Source organism: Spea bombifrons, chromosome 12, assembly GCF_027358695.1.
Source record: "Spea bombifrons isolate aSpeBom1 chromosome 12, aSpeBom1.2.pri, whole genome shotgun sequence".
Lineage (NCBI taxonomy): Eukaryota > Metazoa > Chordata > Amphibia > Anura > Pelobatidae > Spea > Spea bombifrons.
The window spans coordinates 21,212,075-21,236,256 of record NC_071098.1 but is presented as its reverse complement, the minus strand read 5'-3'; the positions used below and the strand labels follow the sequence as shown (position 1 = coordinate 21,236,256).

General features: G+C 42.7%; 1 protein-coding gene and 1 long non-coding RNA gene across 3 annotated transcripts in view; one reads left to right on the top strand and one right to left on the bottom strand.

The window, feature by feature from the left end:
• Positions 1-23,281, top strand: part of RPL28 (ribosomal protein L28) — a 111,277-nt gene extending 87,996 nt beyond the window's left edge. The window contains exons 1-5 of one of the 2 annotated variants that reach the window (XM_053451482.1): positions 14,601-14,659; positions 16,586-16,674; positions 20,197-20,320; positions 21,084-21,202; positions 23,150-23,281. In XM_053451482.1, coding sequence (XP_053307457.1) covers positions 16,594-16,674; positions 20,197-20,320; positions 21,084-21,202; positions 23,150-23,239 — 414 coding nt within the window. In that variant the 5' untranslated portion in view covers positions 14,601-14,659; positions 16,586-16,593 and the 3' untranslated portion in view covers positions 23,240-23,281. Of the gene's footprint in view, positions 1-14,600; positions 14,660-16,585; positions 16,675-20,196; positions 20,321-21,083; positions 21,203-23,149 lie in introns of those variants that run through there. The other variant, XM_053451483.1, reaches the window with a different exon arrangement.
• LOC128469675 (uncharacterized) lies at positions 10,982-11,525 on the bottom strand. The gene is made up of 2 exons (XR_008345988.1): positions 11,316-11,525; positions 10,982-11,221 (listed from the first exon to the last, which is right to left on the bottom strand). It is a non-coding gene; the product is annotated as an uncharacterized LOC128469675 (long non-coding RNA).
• Positions 23,282-24,182: the final 901 nt, after the last annotated feature.

Genomic DNA, 24,182 nt, shown 5'->3' with positions numbered 1-24,182 from the left:
ACTGACCTAGAAGACCGTTCCCACAGGAATAATCTCCGCATTTGGGGGATCTCGGAGAAGGTGACTATGGCAGCCCTACCGGAATGTCTCCACTTTTTTCTGCTCTCTGCTTCCTGATATCCCCCCATCGGATTTTCTCCTCGGCCGCATTCATCGCATTCCTAAGCCGAAGTCTCTGCCATCGCACATTCCGCTTACACTACTTTCACTCTAAAGATGCCCTTCTGAGATGTGCTCGAGCCTTTCCTACCTTACCTGAGCCTTATGCCGACCTTCACCTTTATGCTGATCTCTCCGCTGCTACCCTTGCTAAGAGATGTTCCTTTGTCCCGATCACTACTGCCTTACGAGCCAACAACATACCTTACCGATGGGGTTTTCCAGTCAAGCTCCTTGTGACCAGGAACGGGGTACACTCTACCATCTTGTCGCCCGCAGATGGCCTCCAACTACTACAACTTTGGGGCATTGTGGTTGATTGTTTATCCGTCGCTGATGTGCCCACGGAGCCTGCTCCAGCCTGCGGACTTCTGACAGAATGGGAATTGGTCACACCTGGCAAACGCAAGGATCGTTGACGCTTTACACGGGGTTCTTCTTCATCTCAGCCCACCCTGCCTTCTCAGACCACCTGAATTTGCTGCCTCCCGTTAGCCTTGACTATAGTCGTACATGCCGGGCTCATCCGTTTTGTACCTTCTGGTTTGTATGGGGGGTTTGTTTTCTCCCTGCAGCCGTTTCATATGCTGGGCTCCCGGGTTATGTTCCCTTTATGGGAGTCTTATGCTTGTTTACGTTTTTATGAGTTTTTTCTGCAATTACACATATGTTTATTTTTTGTTTTACTTGGCACTGACCTCGGTTTGGTTGCCCCTCCATACACCTGCATTTTACTAACAACAGGCATTACCTAGATGCCTTATCTGGCCGTATACGTACATATTTCCACATATTTGCCAGGGGCTGATCCCCTATACCTATATAACTACGGAGTATGTTTTTTCAAGGGGCTGTTTATATCGAGATTCGCACGCATACACACATATTCCTGCCCCCCTTCACTGTGCCTGCTCTCCACTATTATTTCCATACTTGTGGATTCTGTTTCTTCTACATACATATCTACACGCACTTTGCCATATCCCCGCCCCCCCTCTTTTTTTTTCTCTCCATTGGTCTTCCCGCTACTTCCTCACATTTTGGAGTTTGTTGCTCGGCTTCACACATTTATACACATTTGACATACTCTCTCATTCAGCCTACGTATATTTACACAATTACTCCTCCACCGCATTGGACCACGCCTACTACCTTTCTCCTTGTGGAGTGCTGCCGTATATGCCTCCTCCTGGGTTTATGTCGTTTAGCTAACATATTTTCTTCAACATACATTTTACTGCTTCATGACACACGCACACTTTTCCATATAGGCCTGCCCTCGTCCTGTTGGCCCCACATTAATATCTCCATGCATAAGGCGCCTACCTTCCTGGTGGGCTCCGGTCGCTGGTTGCCACTCACTTCTGGACCTCTGTTGTTCATTCATACTTCCACTTCTACACATATGGTTTGTAATTTAGTTTTGGGCGTCCGTTTATGTGTTTATGCTCATCTCCACTATAGTAGCTTTATCCTGCATATCTACATGTGGAATGTATTTCCTGTATGAGCTCTCGTCGCCCATCTACACATACACACACCTATTTTTTTTTATTCCCATATGGTCCCCATTGGCTGGTTTTTCTTCGCCCTCTCTACTTCTTTTCCTACAAACCCTTTTGTGCTGGTTTCAAGTAGGAATATATTGTGGCTTAGTTTCGATTGTCACGATTCTGGCCCAAAACTCGATTGTATAGTTTTTCTCTTCTTTCCTCTTTCTTGTCTCTGGTTTTGTGTGTTTTCCTTTTTGTGTGTTTTTCACCAAAGTGAATAACGGACACAGGAGCGTAGCGAAGTACAAAATCCAGGAACGAAAATAATAAATGGAAAATAAAAAATTCAGGGGTCAGGCAGAAGAGTAGTCGGGGTCACGAGCTGAGGTCAGGGCAGGCAGCAAACAGCAAGGTCAAAAACTAGCCGGAGTCAGAACCAATAAATAACTAAGCAATACAGGAACGCTAGTGAAGGCTATTAGGCACTATCACAGGCAAAGGTGAAGTGCCTACTGAGGGTTTAAATATCCCTCTCAATCACAGGATCCTCCTACCCACCTAATTAGGGGGAGAAGGAAAAAAGATAAATGTCGCTTTAAGAAGCGACATGAATATTTATGAGTTAGCCGTTCGCGCATGCGCGAACGGCACTCCTGACGTCGAGGCGCGCGCCCCGTCAGGATCCAGTGATCTCTGCGGGGACGCGCGTCTATCCGCCGAACGGACCTGGCGGCGGCTCCCGCCAACGGAACGAGCAGGGGGCTGGACGCGCGGGCTGCGTCTCAGCTCCCCTACCCGCGGGACAACGGAGGAGGTAACAGTACCCCCCCTACTATGAGAGACATCCTGGCGATCAGGGGCAGGTTTCTGTGGAAATTTTTTATGGAACGCACGAATCTTAACAGGAGCATGGACATTGGAGGCAGGAATCCAGGAACTCTCCTCAGGACCATATCCCTTCCATCTGATAAAATATTGAAGCCTCCCTCGTGTCCTTCTAGAATCTAAAATAGCCTGCACTTCATATTCTTCCTCCCCTGGAATAACGACAGGATCAGGAGTGCGAACCGTGGGGGAGTATTGGTTAGAAATTACAGGTTTCAGTAAGGAAATATGAAATGCATTGTTGATGCGTAATGTTCTCGGTAAGACCAGAGAATACGTAACTTCATTAATTCTTGTCTTGATTTTATAGGGACCGATATATTTAGGACCTAAAGTTCTGGCAGCTTGTTGAAGTTTCAGATATTTTGTGGAGAGCCACACATAATCACCAGGGTTAAGCACGGGTCCTTGTGAGCGATATTTATCTGCCGTTTTCTTTTGCAGCTTTTTAGTGCGCTTCAGATGTTCAGCAAGAGCTGCCCAATGGTCCTGTAAAACACGAAATTGTGCTTCAGCTGCCGGAACCCCTGTGGTACTAGTATCCTGAGGCCAAAATGAAGGTTCATTTCCATGAACTGCTTTAAACGGAGACATTTTTAAGGATTCGTGATATGAACTATTGTAGGACCATTCAGCAAGATGTAGCAGCATTGACCAATCAGACTGATCCTCGGAAACATACATTCGAAGTTACTGCTTGAGAACCTGGTTGGTTCTTTCAGCCTGCCCGTTAGATTGAGGATGATGAGAAGAAGAAAAATGCAATTCTATCCCCATGAGTTTGCACATTGCTCTCCAGAATCTGGAGATAAATTGCGACCCTCTGTCGGAAACTATTACTTGTGGAACTCCGTGAAGACGTATAATCTCCTTCATGAATGTGTCAGCCAAGATACTAGCTGACGGGAGTTTGGAGAGAGCAATGAAATGAGCCTGTTTGCTAAAAAGATCAACAACCACTAAGATGGTAGTGTGACCCCTGGAGGAAGGTAGATCTGTGACAAAATCCATGGCTATATGTTGCCATGGACGCTCAGGAACCGGTAGCGGACATAATAATCCAGCAGGTCTGGTGCGTGGTGTTTTATTGTGACCACAAACGTTACAAGCTTGTACATAGTCCAATATGTCCCGCGACATAGTAGGCCACGAGAAATGTCTCTGTAGAAGAAATTTGACGTTACGAGTTCCCCGATGACCAGCTACAGGTGAGGCATGACCCCAGGAGAGAACAGCATTACGAAACCGGGGTTGAACATAGAGTCTACCAGGAGGGGTTATATGTCCTTTAGGCCGAGGCGTTTGCGACTTAGAAATATGCCACAAAAGTGTACTATGGATGGTGGCAATTATCTTAGTAGACGGTATGATAGGTTCAACAGGAGTCTCTCGATCAGGTGCCTCATGCTTCCTTGACAGTGCGTCAGCTTTCGTGTTCTTGGAACCCGGACGAAACGAAATTGAAAAATTGAAGCGAGTGAAGAACAGAGCCCACCGAGCTTGTCGAGGATTGAGTCTTTTAGCTTTCTCGATATATACCAGATTCTTATGATCAGTCAGAATCATAACAGGAATCGCCGTCCCCTCAAGCAGATGTCGCCATTCCTCTAAGGCCAATTTAATAGCCAATAGTTCACGGTTTCCGATATCATAATTTTGTTCGGTGGTAGAGAAAGTCTTAGAAAAATACGAACACGGGTGAAGGCGATTGGAAATTTGATTCCGCTGGGACAGTATGGCTCCCGCTCCAGTTTCTGATGCATCAACCTCCAAAATAAAGGGCAAATCAGGATCAGGCCGTTGTAAAATAGGTGCTGAAGTAAAAGCCAGCTTCAGTTTCTCAAAAGCTCCTTTAGCTTCCGGGGTCCAAACTTTAGGATTAGCCCCCTTCCGAGTGAGAGCAATTATAGGAGTGATGATCTGAGAAAAATTTCGAATGAAACGACGATAGTAATTGGCAAATCCTACGAATCGCTGTATACCCTTAATATCAGAGGGTTCCTTCCAGTCTTTGATGGCTGCCAATTTGTCAGGATCCATTTCCAGTTGCCCAGCAGATAAAATATAGCCCAAAAACTTCACCTTGTCACATTCAAATTCACATTTCTCGGCCTTAGCAAATAATGAGTGTTCTCGTAATCTTTGTAATACTTGGTTAACATGTTGCCGATGCTCCACCAGATTCTTAGAGTAAATCAAAATATCATCGAGATACACCATAACGTGGGACAGCAACATGTCACGGAAAATGTCATTTACAAAGCTCTGGAATACCGCTGGGGCATTACATAGCCCAAAAGGCATCACAAGGTATTCGTAATGTCCGTATCTGGTATTGAAAGCCGTCATCCACTCATCACCCTCTTGAATCCGAACCAGGTTGTACGCCCCACGCAGATCAAGTTTAGTAAAAATGGTGGCATCCCTCAGTTGATCATACAGTTCTGTTATGAGCGGCAGAGGATACCTGTTCTTAATGGTTATTTTATTTAACCCACGATAGTCGATGCAGGGGCGTAATGAACCGTCTTTTTTAGAAATAAAGAAGAAGCCTGCTCCCGCCGGGGATGCTGAAGGTCTGATGAACCCCTTTTTTAGACTTTCATCAATATATTGAGCCAAAGCCTGATTCTCCGGTTGAGATAAGGGATATGTGTGTCCCTTGGGTGGGTTGGTGCCAGGTAACAACTTTATTGTACAATCATATGCGCGGTGGGGAGGCAAAGTCTCTGCTTTTCGTTTAGAAAACACATCTAAATAATCCCAGTACTGAGAAGGTACCAATTGACGAGGATCTGTAGCAGGAACTTCTAGAATTAAATTCAACTTAGTGGGAGTCTTGCAGCAGTTCTCTAAACATCTTTTACTCCAAGCCAGAATCTGTCCTTCTCTCCAGTCTATGCTGGGATTATGTTGTTGAAGCCAAGACATTCCCAATATAATCGGTATATGTGGGCTGGACAAAACATCAAATTGTATTTCTTCAGAGTGGAGAATACCGACTACGGCACCAATAACCTCCGTTTGGAGTGACACGATCCCAGTACCTAATGGAGAACCGTCAAGAGCAGCGATAGAAGTCTTCAGAGATTTTGGCTATAACGGAACATTATTCTCCAGAGCCCAGGTTCTGTCTATAAAGTTCTCAGCGGCCCCTGAATCGATGAAAGCTTGAGTGGCCACTTGGTGGCCTGGCCACTGTAGCATGATGGGAACAAAAAGTCTCTGAGTCTGAGGAGGTGTAGCCACAGTAGCACTTAGTGAAGCACCTCCTAACTTCACTAAGTTCTGGCGTTTCCCGACTTCCTGGGGCATGTATAAATCAAATGTCCTTTTTTGCCACAATACAAACACAACCCCAAAGTTCTGCGGCGCTGTTTCTCCTCAGCTGTAAGATGAAGTACAGGGCCTATTTCCATAGGTTCATCAGCAGTAGCAGCAGCAGCAGCAGCAGCAGCAGCAGGTTTTGTAGGGGTCTGAAAAATTGGACGAACAGGAGGTCTAAACTGACGTGGCCTTCTGTCGCGTTCTCTGTCTCGCTCGAAACTTCTTTCTTGACCTCTGGCTTCTAGACGCAGACATAATGCAATCAGATTTTCCAAATCATGAGGTATGTCACGATAGGTAAGAGCATCTTTTAAGGACTCATTAAGACCCCTACGAAAGGCGGATTTCACAGCGCTGATATTCCAGTCGGTCTCATATGCTAACGTGCGAAATTCTACAGCATACTGGGCCACCGTTCTACTTCCCTGTTGAATCTCCAGCAAATTGGATTCAGCCGCCTCTCGTCTCCCGGGAGCATCAAACACTGCCCTGAACGAAGCAATAAAAGCGTCAGCATCTTCCAGAATGGGTGAATTCTGTTCCAACAGAGGTGATGCCCATGCTAATGCTTCTCCTTTTAAAAGGTTGATAATAAAAGTCACTCTGGTGCAAAGGTGTGAGGATGAGCTCGGAATTGTAGAGTGCACTGATTCAAAAAACCCCTACATTCTTGGGGGTCTCCGGAAAATGTATCTGGCAAAGGCATCTTGGGTGCTTTGACCGGCGTACCGAATCCAGGTGCTGGTGAAGATGAATCAGATGCTGTACCTTGGCCGACGGGAGGAGACAGATTGGTGGCCATGGATCTGAGGAGGTCAGCGACATCATCCAGTTTCCGTTCCAAAGACTGTAGTTGCGATGCATGAGCCGCCAGGACTTGATCCTGTCTGTCTTGACGATTGGACATCCTTGCCAAGTCTGCGGGATCCATGTTAGGCCTGTGATAACTGTCACGTCTGCAATACAGCAGAGGATCCTCGCTGCAGAAATTGGGAAGGCGCCTCCTGGCGGAGATGGAGGGCCCAGCAACGAAACACCAAAGTGAATAACGGACACAGGAGCGTAGCGAAGTACAAAATCCAGGAACGAAAATAATAAATGGAAAATAATAAATTCAGGGGTCAGGCAGAAGAGTAGTCGGGGTCACGAGCTGAGGTCAGGGCAGGCAGCAAACAGCAAGGTCAAAAACTAGCCGGAGTCAGAACCAATAAATAACTAAGCAATACAGGAACGCTAGTGAAGGCTATTAGGCACTATCACAGGCAAAGGTGAAGTGCCTACTGAGGGTTTAAATATCCCTCTCAATCACAGGATCCTCCTACCCACCTAATTAGGGGGAGGAGTAAAAAAGATCCAGTGATCTCTGCGGGGACGCGCGTCTATCCGCCGAACGGACCTGGCGGCGGCTCCCGCCAACGGAACGAGCAGGGGGCTGGACGCGCGGGCTGCGTCTCAGCTCCCCTACCCGCGGGACAACGGAGGAGGTAACAATATGCTTCTTCAAGAAGCAAGATCTCACAATGCCTCTGTTGTTATGGTCCAGGAGACCCATCTCCTCAAGACGAAACAACCTCGTCTGACTTCTAAATACTACCCACTGGACTTCCATGCTTCTTCCACTAGTAAGAAACTTGGAGCGGCCATTCTGTTTCACAGAGACATCCAGTTTCAACTCCTCTCGAAAATCTGCGACCCTCAAGGTCGCTACCTCATCCTCCACGGCACTCTAAATGGTTCTGTCTGTATGTTCCTCAATGTGTATTCTCCTAACAGTAATCAGCTCTCCTTCCTAGATCATGTTTTAGCCAAACTGCGGAAGATCGCTGAAGGACGAATTTTTGTTGGTGGGGTAATTTACTTCCGATCCAATCTCTCGACTCCTCTGCTAAAATGCCCTCCAAATATTTGAAGTCTTTGACCATTCAGGGTACTCGCTTCCAGGATTTATTGCACCAACACATGCTGTTTGATACTTGGAGGATTACTCATACACTTGACAGGGATTACTCGTTTTATTCGGCGGCACATGCTAGTTACTCCAGGATTGACCTAATCCTTGTGGATAAATTTACCTTGCAAACGATTACAAAGGCAGACATCGGGTCTATATCATGGTCCGACCATGCCCCAATCTGGACAACGTTTGATCTCTATCCTCAGCGCTCCGCCTCATCTAGATGGAGATTGAATGAGAGCTTACTGCAGCATACAGATGTTCTCACGAAGGTGTCCGACTCTCTTTCGGAATATTTTCGGCTCAATGATATCTCGGACGTTGCCCCTTCAACCCTATGGCTGGCCCACAAGGCATTGTTCGTGCCTGCTTTATTAAGCTGGCGTCTCAACGGAAACAAGCTTATATGCGGTCCTATTCCGATCTGACGTCTCACGGCTTTGGAACTGGCTAATAAGGCCTCGTGGTCTGCAGACACCTACCTCCAACTTACTGCTTTTAGGTCAGAACTACTCCAACTTCAGCTACAGCGTACGGAATACATGCTCCGCAGACTTCAGCAAACGTATTACGCTAAGGGGAACAAAGCAGACTCTTTACTTGCCAGGAAGTTAACTGAGCGCTCAGCTCAGCTTATGACACACTACCTTCAAGCTCCGGATGGGAGACGGCTATATAACCCTAAAGAAATAGGGGACAGCTTTGCAGACTATTATGACTCTCTCTACAACTTACACTCCCAAGCGCATACTGCCCAGCCGTCTCAAACCTCCATTTCTGCCTTTTTTTTTGAAAGAAGAAATACTACCACAAGAGAACAAAGTCTGAAGATATGGCGCAAAGGTTAAAAAGTAATAACAGGAAATGTTACTTTACTGAAAGGGTAGTGGATGCATGGAATAGCCTTCAAGCAGAAGTGGTAAACATTAATGCAGTGAAGGCATTAAGCAAGCACAGGATAGGCATATGGCTAAGCTAAACATAAGATAAGGCCAGGGACTAAGGAACATATTCAGAGGTTGGGCAGACTAGATGGGCCGAATAGTTCTTAGCTGCAGTGGCATCGGCAGGGGGGGGCAGATGGGGCCATGCCCCCCCCTACATCATGCTGTGTGCCCCCCAATTGAAAGGCCGTCTTTTTTTTTTGCAGCCGTGACGCGGAGGAGAGAGGTGCCGAGCGGTTGCTCTGGAATAAGTTTTCAGCAACTGTTTGGCGCCTCTCACTCTCCTCTGCGAGGCCTCCGTCTTGGTCGCAGTGCCGTATTTCCGGCGCTCAGCAGTAAAGTAGCTCCCACCGCAGCAGAGCAGCAAGATAGATGCCTCGCGCTCCCACCGCAGAACTTCTACAAGGTAAGTGAACTTCAAAGGGGGGAGAGGGTATATACTGAGAAGGGGGAGAGAGGGTAGATAGTGAGGAGGGGGTAGGTAGGGAGAAGGGAGTGAGAAGGAGGGCAAAGGGGGTAGACAGTGGGAAAGGAGGGTAGCAAGTATATTGAAATAAAGAGTCAGAATGAGAGAGAATGAATGGATTAATGTGAGGATGCATTGTGTGAATGAGTGAGAGAATAAATCCGGCCTATATTCGCGGTCTAGCGCCCGACACCTGGGACATGCAGTTCCGGGTGCCGGGCAGGCAGCAGGGTTAGGATACAGATCCCCCGCAGCGGTGCAGGGGACCTGCATCCTACTCTCTGATACGCTGTGATAGCCTCCCCTGCCAGCACTTCCCACGGGGGGAGTGCCGGCAGGGGAGGTTGTCTAAGCGCATCGTGCAGAGAGGACAAGCGTGAACGACCTCCGCTGTCGGCACGTCTGCTCGATGTGCTTTAACAATCTCCCTTGCCGGGAATTGCCACGAAGGGAGTCCCGGCAAGGGAGATTGTTAAAGCACATTGTGCAGATGTGCCGGCAGCGGAGGTCGTTTACGCGCATCGCCGCAGCCGGTGAACGTCTGCACGATGCGCTTAGACAATCTCCCGTGCCGGTGGAAGTGCTGGCACCGTAACTTGTCTACGCGTATTGCGTAGGTGTCTGCTGCCGGCCCCGCAAGACACACACGGGAGTCTGCTTTGGTAAGTCGTGGGGGGGGCACAGTGGCAGCATATCTCGGGGGAGGGCAGAGCAGCAGCATAGCTCGGGGGAGGGCAGAGTGGCAGCAGATCTATTCTACGTTTTTTTTAACTAAAAAAAATTTTCATTGTGTGTGTGTGTTGCCCCCCCCTTTGGTCCCTGTCCCCCCATGTGCCCCGCTAAATATGATAGCTGGAGATGCCACTGCTTAGCTGCCATCACTTTCACTGTCCAAATAAAAGGTTCTAACTGCCATAATGATGAAAGCTCAAACACATTTTATGTATGTATGTTATAGGTTCATGCATGTTAAAGGATTTTGGCAGTTAACGTCTAGAAAAATGGAATTTGATGCCTGCTTGATTTTCTAAAGTTAAGACTCGGGAGTCCTTGCAGTTGTAGATTTAGGACAGCTTCATGCCGATCACATTTGTATTTAAATCTGACATCTCTGCTGGGAAGCAAGTCCACTTAGTAAACTAAATCTCCTTTCCATTACATCTTAGCATCCGACTTTGAAATGAACTTACTGTTCACTACTTTTTATTTCGTTGTATTTTTATCCTGCAGAGTTTTTAACCCCTTCACGACCTTTGCCGGTTCAGGACCGTCATGACATGCAGGTCACTAAATGACCTTTGACAGTCCTGAACCATCAAAAAGTTAAATAAGCTTAGAAAGTGATCAACGATCACTTTCTTAGCTTAACCCCTTCGTGACAAAGGCTGATTCTATTTTTTGTACCCTTCGTGACAATGGCTGTTTTATCGTTTCTGCGGTGTTTGTGTTTAGCTGTAATTTTCTCTTAACCCATTTACTAAACCCACACAAGTTATATATTGTTTTTTTAGGACAAGAAGGGCTTTCTTCAGACACCATAATTTTTTATATATGATGTAATTTCCTATAATAAAAATAATAAAATATGACGAAAAATTGAAAAAAAAACACATTTTCTCACTTTTATTTGAAAAATCTTTTATTCATCATAAAAAACTACTGAAAAAACCTGCTAAATAGATTCTACTATTTGTCCCGAGTTTAGAAATACCCAATGTTTTTATGTTTTTTTGCTTTCTTCTACACGTTATGGGGCAATAAGTACAAGTAGCGTTTTGCTAATTCAAAACCATTTTTCTCTGAATCTGGTAATTCTGTCTCCATGTGGTATTTGGGGCATCTTTGAAGCCAGCAAATTAAATTTACCCCACCAAACCATATATTTTTGAAAACTAGACACCCCAGGGTATTTTAGATGCTGATAGTTTAACCCTTTCCATGCACTAATCCTACCACCAACCCTTGTCAAAGTTTGTGATAGTAATTGTTTTTGCTGTTTTTTTCACATACTTTGTACTTCAGTTGTGAAATTACAGCTCCTGGTATGCTGTTGCTGTCACACAACACCCCGATATGTGTTCAGCAACATCTCCTGAGTACATTGATACCCCACATGCATGGGTTTGTCAGATTGTTTGGGGCCAAAAGGGCCACATTTGGAACATGCCTCCTCAGCCGTATACCGCTGCATGGTAACAATTGCAGCAAAAATAGTGGGGAAGGAAAGGGTTAATGGCTCTAATAAAAAAAATTAAAAAAAAAAAATGTAAAAAAAAAAAAAAAAAAGTAAAAAAAAATGTAAAAAAAAAAAAAGAACCCCTATGCCACTATGCAAGATCACTGTTTATGCAGTGATCAATGGCAATGAAGGGGTTAATATTTAATGGGTGGCTCTTATAAGAGCCTTTGGATCAATATATATATATATATATATTTTATTGAAAATACCTGAAATAGCAGAAAACACACTGATCTGTCTCTCTCCCTCACTAGAAGCAAGTGAAGGAGGGAGGCAGATCCAATACTGATCAAAGGCAATGTTTAGAAAACATTGCCTTTGATTTAGGAAATCATGATCACTCTTATGAGTGATCTGACCACTAGGGGTGTTATTCACTGGATGTCCATGACATCCAGCAACACCCCCCCGATGATGATAGCAGGCTCCGCCCCCGGCTTGATGGGCGCCGCCATCTTGAAACACCGCGTGTGTTTCGAAGACGCCGGCACCGGGAAGGTAAGTTGAGCATTTAGGAAGCGATCGCGAGTCGCTTCCTTTGCTAAACAGGTGTTGCAAAGATGCCTCGATACTGAGGCATCTTAGCAACACCAGCTAAGCAAAGGAAGCGACTCGCGATCGCTTCCTAAACCCGTTTTTCGGCGGCGGGCGCCGCCATGTTTGAAAGACGTGCAGTCTTTCAAACATGTTTTTTTATTTGCTCCTAGGAGCGATCGGGGGGGGGGGCGGGAATGTTTTTTTTGGTGTTGCTCAATGCCTCGATGTCGAGGCATTAGAGCAACACCGTTTGAGTGAAAAAATCGATCACGGATCGATTTTTTTCACCCGTTTAAAGACGTGCCGGTCCTGGCACGTCAATTGTCATAATCGTCACGATTTTCGGTGACGTGCCCGGACCGGCAATTGTCATCAAGGGGTTAAACGGAGTTACTGTAATGCCTCGATGTCGAGGCATTCAGCAAGGCCGGGATCAGCATCGGGGGCCATGTCTGGCCCCTCCCCGGGGCGTCAACAGCCGCCATACATTGATCAACGATCGCCTCCTAAACTTAAATGGTGTCGCTGGAATGCCTCGATCAGGAGGCATCCAGCAACACCAAACACTTACCTCTGGGTGGGCTGTGACCGCTCCGGAGAGCGGTCACAGCCGCAGCTGCCGGTGTTCTTCGCCATCAGCAAGATGGCGGCCGCCCTGTAAAAGAAACAAACAAGTTTTAAAAGTTCGCTAGATGGTCTAGAGAACTCTGGCTCCACTTGCAGGTTGAATACAGGTACTGCATTCAACCATGCAAGTCAATGGAGCCCAGCTTTCTAATCACAATGTGATTAGTAAAATATTCAAAAAAAAATGGAAAAAAAAAAAGTGCTAACATTTAAAAATAATTATGCAGTGATGTCACTAGATGAACCATCCAGTACCAGCAAAATGTGTAAAAAAAATATAAAAAAATTAAAAAAGTATTAAAAAAATAAAATAAAAAAATAGTTTATTATTTTGAGCAAGTGCTAAAATTTCTCAAATCTCAACAAAGAGTTAAAATAAAAGCACTTCAAATACCCAAGGGGTGTCTAATATACAAAAAAAAATGGCTGATGGGGTAAATTGGAGTGGCTGAGCTCAAAGATAGGGCATAGGTACAGACTTTCCAAAATGGACAAAAAAAGCGCACTTCCCAAATGTGGCATTTTAAATCTCAAACAACCCGACAAACCCATGCATGTCGGGTATCACTGCACTCAGGAGATGTTTCTGAACACACATTGGGGTGTTGTTTGACAGCGGCATATACCAGGACCTGTATATCTATAACTAAAGTACAATTTGTGTGAAAAAAAAATAAAAAAAAAATACTATTACAAAGTTTGACAAAGTGTAGTTGTATAATTGGTGCATGGAAAGGGTTAAAGTAACAACATTTGGAATACCCTGGGGTGTCTAGTTTTCAAAAATATATGGTTTAAATGGGTTAAATTGAGTTAACCGGCTTCAAAGATGTTCCAAAGAGGAGATGGAGGCAGAATGACCAAATGACCACCTGAATTTCGCATGCCCCAAAAGTAGCCTTTTACCAGCCAAACAATCTGACAAACCCATGCATGTGGGGCATCGCTGTACTCAGGAAATGTTCCTGAACACATATTGGGGGGTTGTTTGACAGTGACATATACCAGGACCTGTATATCTATAACTAAAGTACAATTTGTGTGGGAAAAAAAAAAAATACTATTACAAAGTTTGGCAAAGTGTAGTTGTATAATTGGTGCATGGAAAGGGTTAAAATAACAGCATTTTCAAAAATATATGGTTTGAGGGGGTTAAATTGAGTTAACCGGCTTCAAAGATGTTCCAAAGAGGAGATGGAGGCAGACTGACCAGATTTGTTAATAAAGATTTGGAAATCATAAAACGCTGCTTGTACTTATTGCCCTATAACTTACAAAAAACAGCAAAAAAACATAAAAACATTGTGTATTTCTAAACTCAGGACAAGTAGTAGAATCTATTTAGCTAGTTTTTTTACTTGCCTTTTTAGGTGAGTAAAAGATTTTTCAAATAAAAGTCATAAAATGTGTTTTTTTTCAATTTTTCACCATGTTTTTTTTATTTTTCTTATAGTAAATAAGATGATACGATCAAAATAATGGTATCTGACGAAAGCCCATCTTGTCCTGAAAAAAACAATATATAACTTATGTGGGTACACTAAATGGGTGAGGAGAAAATTACAGCTGAACACAAGCACCACAAAAGTGTCAAAACAGCCTCGGTCCCACAGGGTACAAAACGAAAAATGAGCCCGGTCCTTAAGGGGTTAATGTAGTGATTAAAAAAAAGTTAAGTCTCCCATCTATCTCTTACATTTAATTTACTTTATTTCATCTATCACTTTTTATGTTGCATCCCCAGCTTCCGGCGGTTTCATAAAAATCAAACCGCACCGTGGAGTTACGATATCACGATATATACACTCCTGCCACGGACGTAAATACAATTATTGGAGGACAATATCCAAATTTTCCTTAACAGATTTAGCGTAACATGAAATGGCGTTTCACTTTATAAAATGGCGTAAAGCGTTACACCCAATTATGTCATATCCTGGGCAGGCGGTCAGAGGAAAAAAAAAAAGGAAATAACTGTTATTGCCGCCCCTTTTCTTGCCTTTCCTTCCTCTGGCGGCGCGGAGAAAGGTAACGTGTTGTGTTTGTGGCCGTTGAAAGCGGTTTAAGATACACTTGACGGCGTCTTGGTTATCGAACACGAAAGAGGCGTATGAAGTAAACATGCCTGTGTGAAAGCCATTTATATGTTTCTTGCCCTTTTAAGAGCTGATATATGCCCCATGTGACGGATGAGTTAGGCCGCATATTAAAACCGACTAGGTTTGCTGGGCGCATAAGGATCTGTGCTTTTCATTTGTAAATCTAATACTGTCCAGATGAAGTAGAAAGGATTTATGGTTTGATTTTAATCCCGTTCCATTGATGCGATCGCCGTTTTGCACCGCGTCGGTTAGCTGTTATCTGGACGCTTTGTTTCTCAGCACTGTAATAGTGAGGCCTGATGTCGTTGGTGCGACCAACGAATGACAAAATTGGTTATTGAGGTGTTAACTGGGCCATGGGTAAGCACGTCGCCCAAAGTAAAATGTACGCGGCGTTTGACAAAACACTGTTTCGAGGTGTGTTGTCTACTCCAGAACCAATATTTAATTCATATTCTAAGGTTATAAATCCGGAAACAATCTAAGGTTTAGGTAGTTTGATATGTTGCGTATTAGTTTGTAACACATCACCTATTAGCTGTTGAACATAAATGTAGTTTATGCGGTGTGCTTTTAAAACCTTTTGGGGTTTTAAATGTTTTTCATTGATCGGCATAAGGCAGAGGCGTGTAATGACGCGTGGGACCTAGTCGTGGCATACCTAAACCTGCACTTAATTTTCAGGGCTAGTCTGTTTTCTGGAGGGTGCAATGTCTAAGATGTAATTAATGCCAGTTGATGGGGCACAAATAAAATGCATGTGCTAAAACCTGCAACGTCTTCCCTTCTGGAACTGGTCGATAGCATTTTCTTTCAAATCTGAAAGTGAGAACATTCATTTTTAGGAATATAACCAACAACCAACAATTTTACAGGTTTATTTTGTAGAATAAAATCTGATTTTTGTGGAGTTTGCTACCAATGGAAATTATGCTGGTTACTACAGGTTGTTCCCCAAATACCATGTGGTTGGATGCCTGGTTTACACTAAACTAGTCGCTTATTGTATATGTGTCTCTTGTTAAAGTGTAAGCCAAATATAGGATTGTAGTTTATGCGTAACTAAAGTAAAACTGAAAATCGGTCTGGCTCCTGGCAGTGAAAGGATTGTTTTGTTACATGGAACTGCACATTTGACTGAAAGAATCGGGTCACTCATGTACAAGAATTGTCCCACTTGAAATCACAAAACTGAATCCACTTATGTCTGTATATCACTGGCTTTTTTTTTTTTTTTACCAAATGCATTCTCTGTAAAATCTGCCTTCATTTCCCACTTGTTCATTGGCTTATTGCATTTGAATCTAGATTTCTTTTACCTTATTCTGCACTCTTCATTTCTCCCCTCTGTTCCATGCACTAGTTGTGCATGAGATGTCATGAACATAGATGCCATCTTGGGTCCTTGTTAATTAAGCCTACACGTGGGCATGTATTAGAACAGTGTACACATGATACACAACACTAGATGTTTGCAGGCAAAAGTAGCCTTTAGTTTGTTGACCTGTATGAGGTAGTGGTACAGGTTTTGCACCTCTTGTAGAGACATGGGGTAATCCTATTTGGTGTTGCTCTGTTTAAGGAGCTCGCTACTACCAGCTTCATATATTCAAGTTGTGTGTAGGAGAGCAGAGGAAGGAGTGGAAGTTTAATTTAGATTTATTTTTTTTTGGACAGTGGCATCTGTACACTTAACTGGGATGAGAACCCATTGGCTGTTTATGGCTTTGCTGTAAACTGTATGTGTTGTTGAAGCTATTGCAATTAACTGATGAACACTGGCTTGGGTTTAAGTATATGTGATATAAAATTGTATTTAAGAAAGCAATAGTTTTCATTTTTTGCATTTCAGTGCCCAAGATGTCTGCTCATCTGCAGTGGATGGTCATTCGCAACTGCTCTAGTTTCCTAGTTAAGAGGAACAAGCAGGTGTTTAGTACTGTAAGTATATAAAACTAATCAATTCTTAGAGACCAATGTAGAGGCCTCAGGTGATCATTCACCCTTTAATAAGACACACATTTACCTGTACATGCAATGCGTTTGCGACAAAGCCTTTATATATATATACACGTGTCAAATTCCTGCATCGCCACGATCACTGTGTTTTTGCAACATCCATAGAAGCCTCACAAGTAAATGGTATTGCTGCCACTCACAAGGTGGTGCCAACTGTTGCATTGAGTTCAGAGGGTCTTTCCAGGCCATCCAGAGAATTCTCGAGCTCCCCTGCAGATTAGATACAGGTACTGCACTCAACCATGCAATTCAATGTAAATTGAATTGGCCAGCTGGTGGTAGAATTAGTGCCTGGAAAGGGTTAAAATACCAGCATTTGAAATACCCTGGGGTGTCTAGGTTTAAAAAATATATGGTTCGATGGGGTAAATTCCATCGGCTGGCTTCAGATGCCCCAAATACCACATGAGACAGAATGACCAGTTATGAAAAAAAGGTTTGGAAATAGCAAAACACTACTTCTGTTTGCCCAATAACTTGCAGAAAGAAATAAAAAAAAATAAAATAACATTGGTTATTTCTGAACTCAGGACATATAGAATCTATTTAGCAGTTTTTTCATGCAGGTGAGTAAGACTTAATAAAAGCGAGTCCTTAAAAAAAAAAAAAAATTAAAAAAAAAATTGTACTATGAGTAAGAAAGTCTTGTCATTAAGGGGTCAAATATGGCAGCGCGTTGCCACTGGAATCAGTTCATAAACGCTCCTTCCAGCTAAAGAGATGTGCATAGGTAGAAAAATAACTTCAAAGTTTTCGTTGAGTTTTTGCTGCGTTCATTTTTGGGCACTGAAGTTAGTTTTGGACAGAATTAGAAGGGCTTTTTTGATGCACATTGATATTCACTGGTCATTCCCAGAAGGCGAAGGTCTCTGACACCTTCTAGAATCGAATTTCATTATACAAACTTTAAAAAAAAAAAAAGTGCAGCAGTAGTAGAGGCCTGGGCAGGAAGACATCAATGAAGAATAGATATGATGGAAAGATTAAAAAGAAAAAATCCACAAATTGCAGGTTTGGTTAGTAGAATAAATGGGCAATTGTCTTAATCAACTAGAGTTAGACTGTATGCAGGAACAGGCAAAAAAATGTCTGCTGCAGCCCATGTAATACCGTATTTGCTCGATTATAAGACGAAAAATACCCCTCGTCTTATAATCGGACCTCAACTAGGTCTGACTATGAGACTAAGATCCAGATCCCTCGCCGCAATGTTGGGGACCTGAATCCTCCTGTGTCGTCCCCCCCCCATTTTACATATTGTAAGTTTGGAAGAGGGAGGGGGAGAGAGTGTTAAATGGGGGGCATAAGTCATTTCTGGAGGCAGAGTGCTCTGTGAAATGCCTTTTAACCCCCTTAATGCCACTGCCTCCTGAAATGCCTTATACCTCCCTATATGCCACTCTGCCCCATAATATGCCTTTTAACCCCCTATAAAAGGCACATCATGGGCCACAGTGGCACATAGGGGGTCATAAGGCATATCATGGGGCACAGTGGCTTTTAGAGGGTTGAAAGGCATATCATGGGGCACAGTGGCATATAGGGGTTATATGGCATTTCTGGGGCACAGTGGCAAGCCAGGGGGCAGGTGTGCATAACTGGGGGGGGGCAGGTTGAAAAAAGGAAATAAAAACAATATTTTTCTCAATCATAGCTTTCATTAAAAAAAATTGTTCACATAAGTTACCAGTAAATGTTCATTCATGTAAACTTTTTCCTATAGTCGTCTTATATTCAGGCTTTTTCCTTTTTTTCATAAATTAGTCAGATTTTGGGGGATCGTCTTATAATCGAGCAAATACGGTACACTACAGTACTCACTACGGCTTCTCCAATTCACCCCACGACAGTAAGCTGTCTGCGCTAAAATAACATATTCATTAACTTGCAGTATGGCAGGTGAACAATTAGCATTAATCTCGGCATCTCCTAACCGAACTCACTGTCTCACACGCCAACTCTCATCACTCTTAAGTGCTATTGACGAGTTATAACGGCATCAGCACACTTGTATATCTAAGGCTTGTTTCTTCCCCTTGTTAATGCTGGCAAAATTTCCCCAATTCACACCTAATGTAGAATGTGGGGGGGGGGGACACAAAAATACAACTGCAAACATTGAAGGCTTGTGGTAAAATGTGTACATGGAAATAGTTAAAATACCAGCAATTCAAATACCCTGAGGTGTCTAGATATATGAAAAAATATATGGTTTTATTGGGCACATTGAATTGGCCAGGCTCAAAGATGGTCCAAATAGGGATATGTGGGCAAAATTTTCCGATTTGAAAAATACACACTTCCCAAATGTGGCCCTTCAGTCCCCAAACAACCCGACAACCCATGCATGGGTGGTATCACTGTACTCAGGAGATGCTGAACCCATATTGGGATGGTGTTTGACACCAAGAGCTGTAAATTCAAAGGTGAAGTAAAATGGGGGGGGGGCAGCAAAAAAAACTACTACAAACATTGGCAAAGGCTGGTGGTAGAACCTTGTGCATGGAAAGAGTTAACATACTAGCATTTGAAGTAACTTGGGGTGTCTAGTTTTCAGAAATATATGGTTTGATGGGGTAAAGCTCATTGGCCTGCTTGAAAGATGCTCCAAATGGCACTTTGTACTTATTGCCCTATAATGTCCAGGGGAAAAAAAAAGAGAAAACAGCATGGGTATTTCTAAACTCAGGACAAATCAAAAATATATTTAGCTGTCTTTTTTTCATTAGCTTTGAATGAGTAAATTTTTTTTTTATTTTTTTTTTTTAAGAAAGTCAGAAGGCCTTGTCTCAATTTTTTTGCATTTTATATATTTTTTTATAGTGAATTAAATGATGTTTTTATTTTCAGAAAACACATTGAGACCGTGGATGGAAGAGGGAGGGACAAATTAGCTTAAGTTGTAGGGTTAAGTACAGTAGTGGGCTGGTTAAATTATCTTTATTTTTAGTAGGTGTTAATTAAATCAATTCTTCAAAAATCAAAACTTGGATACTATGGGAAAGGGCAGCCTGATCAGCAATCTAACATATATATATGTGTATGTATCTAATATTGAACTATTCACTGTCTGACACTAGGAAATGTGCTATCAATGTTCTTTTTTCCTCAGTGGCTCCTGAAGAAAGATGAATGGGGCAAGGGCAGTGTCTACTAAAGTTGCATTGGTCATCCTGCATTTGTGGTGGTTGTTATGCCCTGTGCTTTAAGGCAGCTGGCAACAATGCTGCTGCCAATCACAGTGGGCATTGGTCACAATCGGTGAAAGTTGCAGAGGATGTAATATCCTCTGCTTTAAGTGCTGGAATGTAATACATCCTATGTCCTTAAGGGATTGAGGTAACATGCTGTTTTTCAACAGCTAACATGGTACAGTTCGTTTAGCTTTCAAAATGTAGGTGGCATAAAAACTCAACTAATATCCTTTCTTATTTGTGCCACTAGGAACCTAACAACTTAAAGGCAAGAAACTCCTTCAGGTACAATGGGCTTGTTCATAAAAAAACAGTTGGTGTTGAACCTGCTGCTGATGGAAAGGGAGTCATTGTTATACTAAAAAAACGTACAGGTAAGCTGTGTAGTGCTTAAGATGTTAAATTGCATCATGTGCTTTTGGGAAGGCATATAGTTTGGTACTGTGTATCTGTCGCAAACTAATAATTAACCCAATGACCAAGCCCTCTTTATATTTTACATGTGTGTAATACAAATATAGAAGTGAGTGTGTAGAACTTTGTTTTTGTTGTTTCTAAAATAGAGATTAAGATTTTAAGAGTAAAGTTAAGTTTGAAAGGTAATGTCTGATTGTATCTTCTGGTGCTGTTTAACAGCGATTGTTAGCCCAGACAGTTGCATACAGGGTGGGAGGGGTGGTCGGTCAGATTTGCAAGTGCAAGAAATTATTGGTGTTAAAGATAATGATCCTGCTATATATGCCAGTTACAGTGAAAACAGAAGAATATATAAACCTATAGTTGAGTCGATGTGGAGGCTTAATTCTCAGCAGCATTGCCTGCTGACTCATAAAAGCTATGGTTTTTCATGGCCAAAAGTAAAACATTTTCCCATCTGTGTGTTGCAAACCCTTAAGGTTCTGCAAATATCAATGTAAATAACAGTATAAAAGTAGCCGTGCCCTGTTTTGTAACATAAGGTGTTTAAAAAGTGCATACTGTTTTTTTTTGTTTTTTTTTACAAAACATTAGTTTTTTTATACTATTATTTACATTGACAAACCTGGACCTGTAGTAGAAGGGGGGGGGTGTCTATTCCATAATTTAAATTCATATCCGTCTCTAACAAATGCATCATGTGTTATAACCATATTTTAGGTCAACGTAAACCTGCCACATCTTATGAAAAAATCACAGTCAACAAGAACTCCCGTGCTACTCTAAGCAGCTTGCGTCATATAATCCGCAAGAACAATTACAGAAAGGACCTCCGCATGGTAAGTGTGGAAGTTCTAATCAATGTTCACTCATTTTTAGTAGTTGGTGTGCCCAGAAATCTTATGTTGTCCAATTTCTTTCCTGTTACAAAGGTGTGTGCACACTTTATTTGCAGGTGTAGATTGAATAACCCATGGAAACAAAGTATTACAGCTATATAGCAAATGAGTAACACACAAACCCAGCCTTGCAGGTATAGATTAACTGATCAGAAAGGAGCAGTGAAAAGAGGTCTGTATGAAGAGACCATATGCTCCCTTTATTTTGTCGGTTAAAGACAGATCCATATTCCCAACTAGCCCTGCTCCTCCACCAGGGGCCCGGTGCACACTTTTTTTGTAGGGGGGTTTCTCTGTATGCGCACAGCTGTAAAAGTAAACTTTGGTACATTGCGCAGTCCTGTGCTTTGTATGATGAGGTGCCATTCTTTATGGTATACTACGGTTTTATCCCTAATATATACCGTATTTTCTTGATTATAAGACAAGGTTTTTTCCCCAGAGCAAATGCTCTGGAAAAATACCCCTCGTCTTATAATCAGACCTCAAATAGGTCTGACTATGAGACTAAGATCCAGATCCCCTCCAGCGATGCAGGGGACCTGGATCTTCCTGTGCTATGCCTGCCCCCCCCCCCCCAACTTACCGGTGCTTCTGAGTCCCCGGTGCTTAGTCCAGGCAGCGTGTAGAGCTCTACGCGATTCGCGTAGAGCAGAAGTTGTCTACGTGAATCGCGTAGAGCTTTACAAGCTGCCCGGACTAAGCACCGGGGGACTCAGAAGCACCGGTAAGTTTGGAGGAGGGGGAGGGAGTGTTAAATGGGGGGGCATAAGGCATTTCTGGAGGCACTGTGAAATGCCTTTTAACCCCCCTTAATGCCTCCAGAAATGCCTTTTAACCCTCTATACGCCACTCTGCCTCCTGAAATGCCCTATACCTCCCTAAATGCCACTGTGCCCCATAATATGCCTTTAAACCCCCTAAATGCCAGAGTGGCATATAGGGGTATAAGGCATTTCTGGAGGCAGAGTGGCATATAGGGGGTCAAAAGGCATATCATGGAGCACAGTGGCATTTAGAGGGTTAAAAAGGCATATCAGGGGGCACAGTGGCATATAGGGTATAAGGCATTTCTGGGGCAGATGTGCATAACTGGGGGGGCAGGTTGAAAAAAAAAGGAAATAAACAAAATATTTTTCTCAATTGTATCTTTTATTAACAAACAATTGTTCATAGTTTACGTGAATTAACATTTACTGGTAAAACTTTTTTCCTATAGGGTCGTCTTATATTCAGGCTTTTTCTTTTTTCATAAATTAATATTCAGATTTTGGGGGGTCGTCTTTAATCGAGCAAATACGGTAGATATCAGACCTTTGTTATATCTGTTTTGCATGTTTAAAGGAGGGTTTAAAGTTTGCAGACTCATTTGGCCATCAATTGAGATAATGAGGGTTGTCAAAGTTTTATAGTCTAAAAAAAAAAAAAAAGCATTGCTCAATTGTCATAACATTTAGTTTGTGGAGATGTTTTCTCATCCATGTTTTCATTTGTTTACCTAATACATATCTGGAATGCTTTCTTTCGTTTACCCAGTATAACCATTATTAAAATGTTTAAATTTCTATTGGGAGTAAATGTAGTGATGCAACTATTTTAAAATAATTTTAGGTGTGGCCCTGTAGCTGAGAATTTGATAAACATTTAAAGATCCAACAATCAAACTGTTTAACATTTATGTTAAGCTGTGAATATCAGTAAAATGCATACTACAAAATGTTAACACATGGCAGATAGCATAGTAAACCAAATGGTTTACTATGCTATCTGCCATGTGTTAACATTTTGTAGTATGCATTTTTTGTTCAACATAACATTATACTTAAAAAAAAAAAAAAAAAAAAAAAAAAAATGAAATTTAAAATGTGCTAATGTTTTTCCTTCTAGGCTGCCCTGAGACGTGCTAGCGCTATCATAAGAAGCCAAAAACCAGTCGTCCTGAAAAAGAAACGTACAAGAGTTGCCAAGACTGCATAAACTGACCAAAAAGTTTATAATAAAGATGATTCTTCTCTTGAATGTTTTTGTTCTTCAACCCCTAGAAAGTGTATACACCATAGATATATATATATAGTCATCATAGTTGGCTTAGGTTGCCAGCTACTTATCTGCTATTTAGCAACACTCCAGATCCTGTATTGAGCGATTGTAAAAAGCAATGGCAGATTACTTACACCTAGTGTAGTGGGCCCATTGGCTACAAATTCAACAGGCTGCCTCCCCTGGCGGGAGTCCTGTGCGTTTACAATTTCACATGAAACGTCCTATGTTTAAACAAGACGGTCTGTGTTGGGGGGTAAGGTTTCTTATTAACCCTTTGATGGGTCAGCGCCGTCGGCAAAAACCGTCTGAACCGTCGTTAACCCATTCAATCCCAAGGGTTTTTGGTACCTTGATGCCTGGAGTGCAAAAATGGCAAAATTGCTGTCAGTTCAGCGATGATTCTCCATTCCTGTGAATAGTGTACCCATGTAAACTATATATTATTTATTCAAGGAGGGATGATAGAGCTTTCTTTTGATACCATAGTTGGATGATTAGCTGAAATTTTGTAAAAACTAGCGAAAATTAGAAAAAAAAAACGTATTTAAATTTTCCCTCTGAATCCTCAGAAAACTAGGTAAAGTGATGGAAAATCCCCTCCAAGTTTGTCAATTCAGGTGTCCTGATTTCAGAAATACCGAATTTATATAGATACTTTCCCAGCACCAGGGAGCATACTATAAGGTGTACATTTTTTGTATAATTTTTATACCTATGGCTTAACGGGTTTGGGGGGTGACGCAACCCGGAAAGGAATGCGCGATCAGGCATTTGAAACTACCCGATCTGGCAGTTTGAAATGTAACAGCTTTCCGGCTTTCATGCCGTAAGCTCGGACAGCAGAAAGCCGGCGATGCTGGCTTCTGCTGTCAGTGGG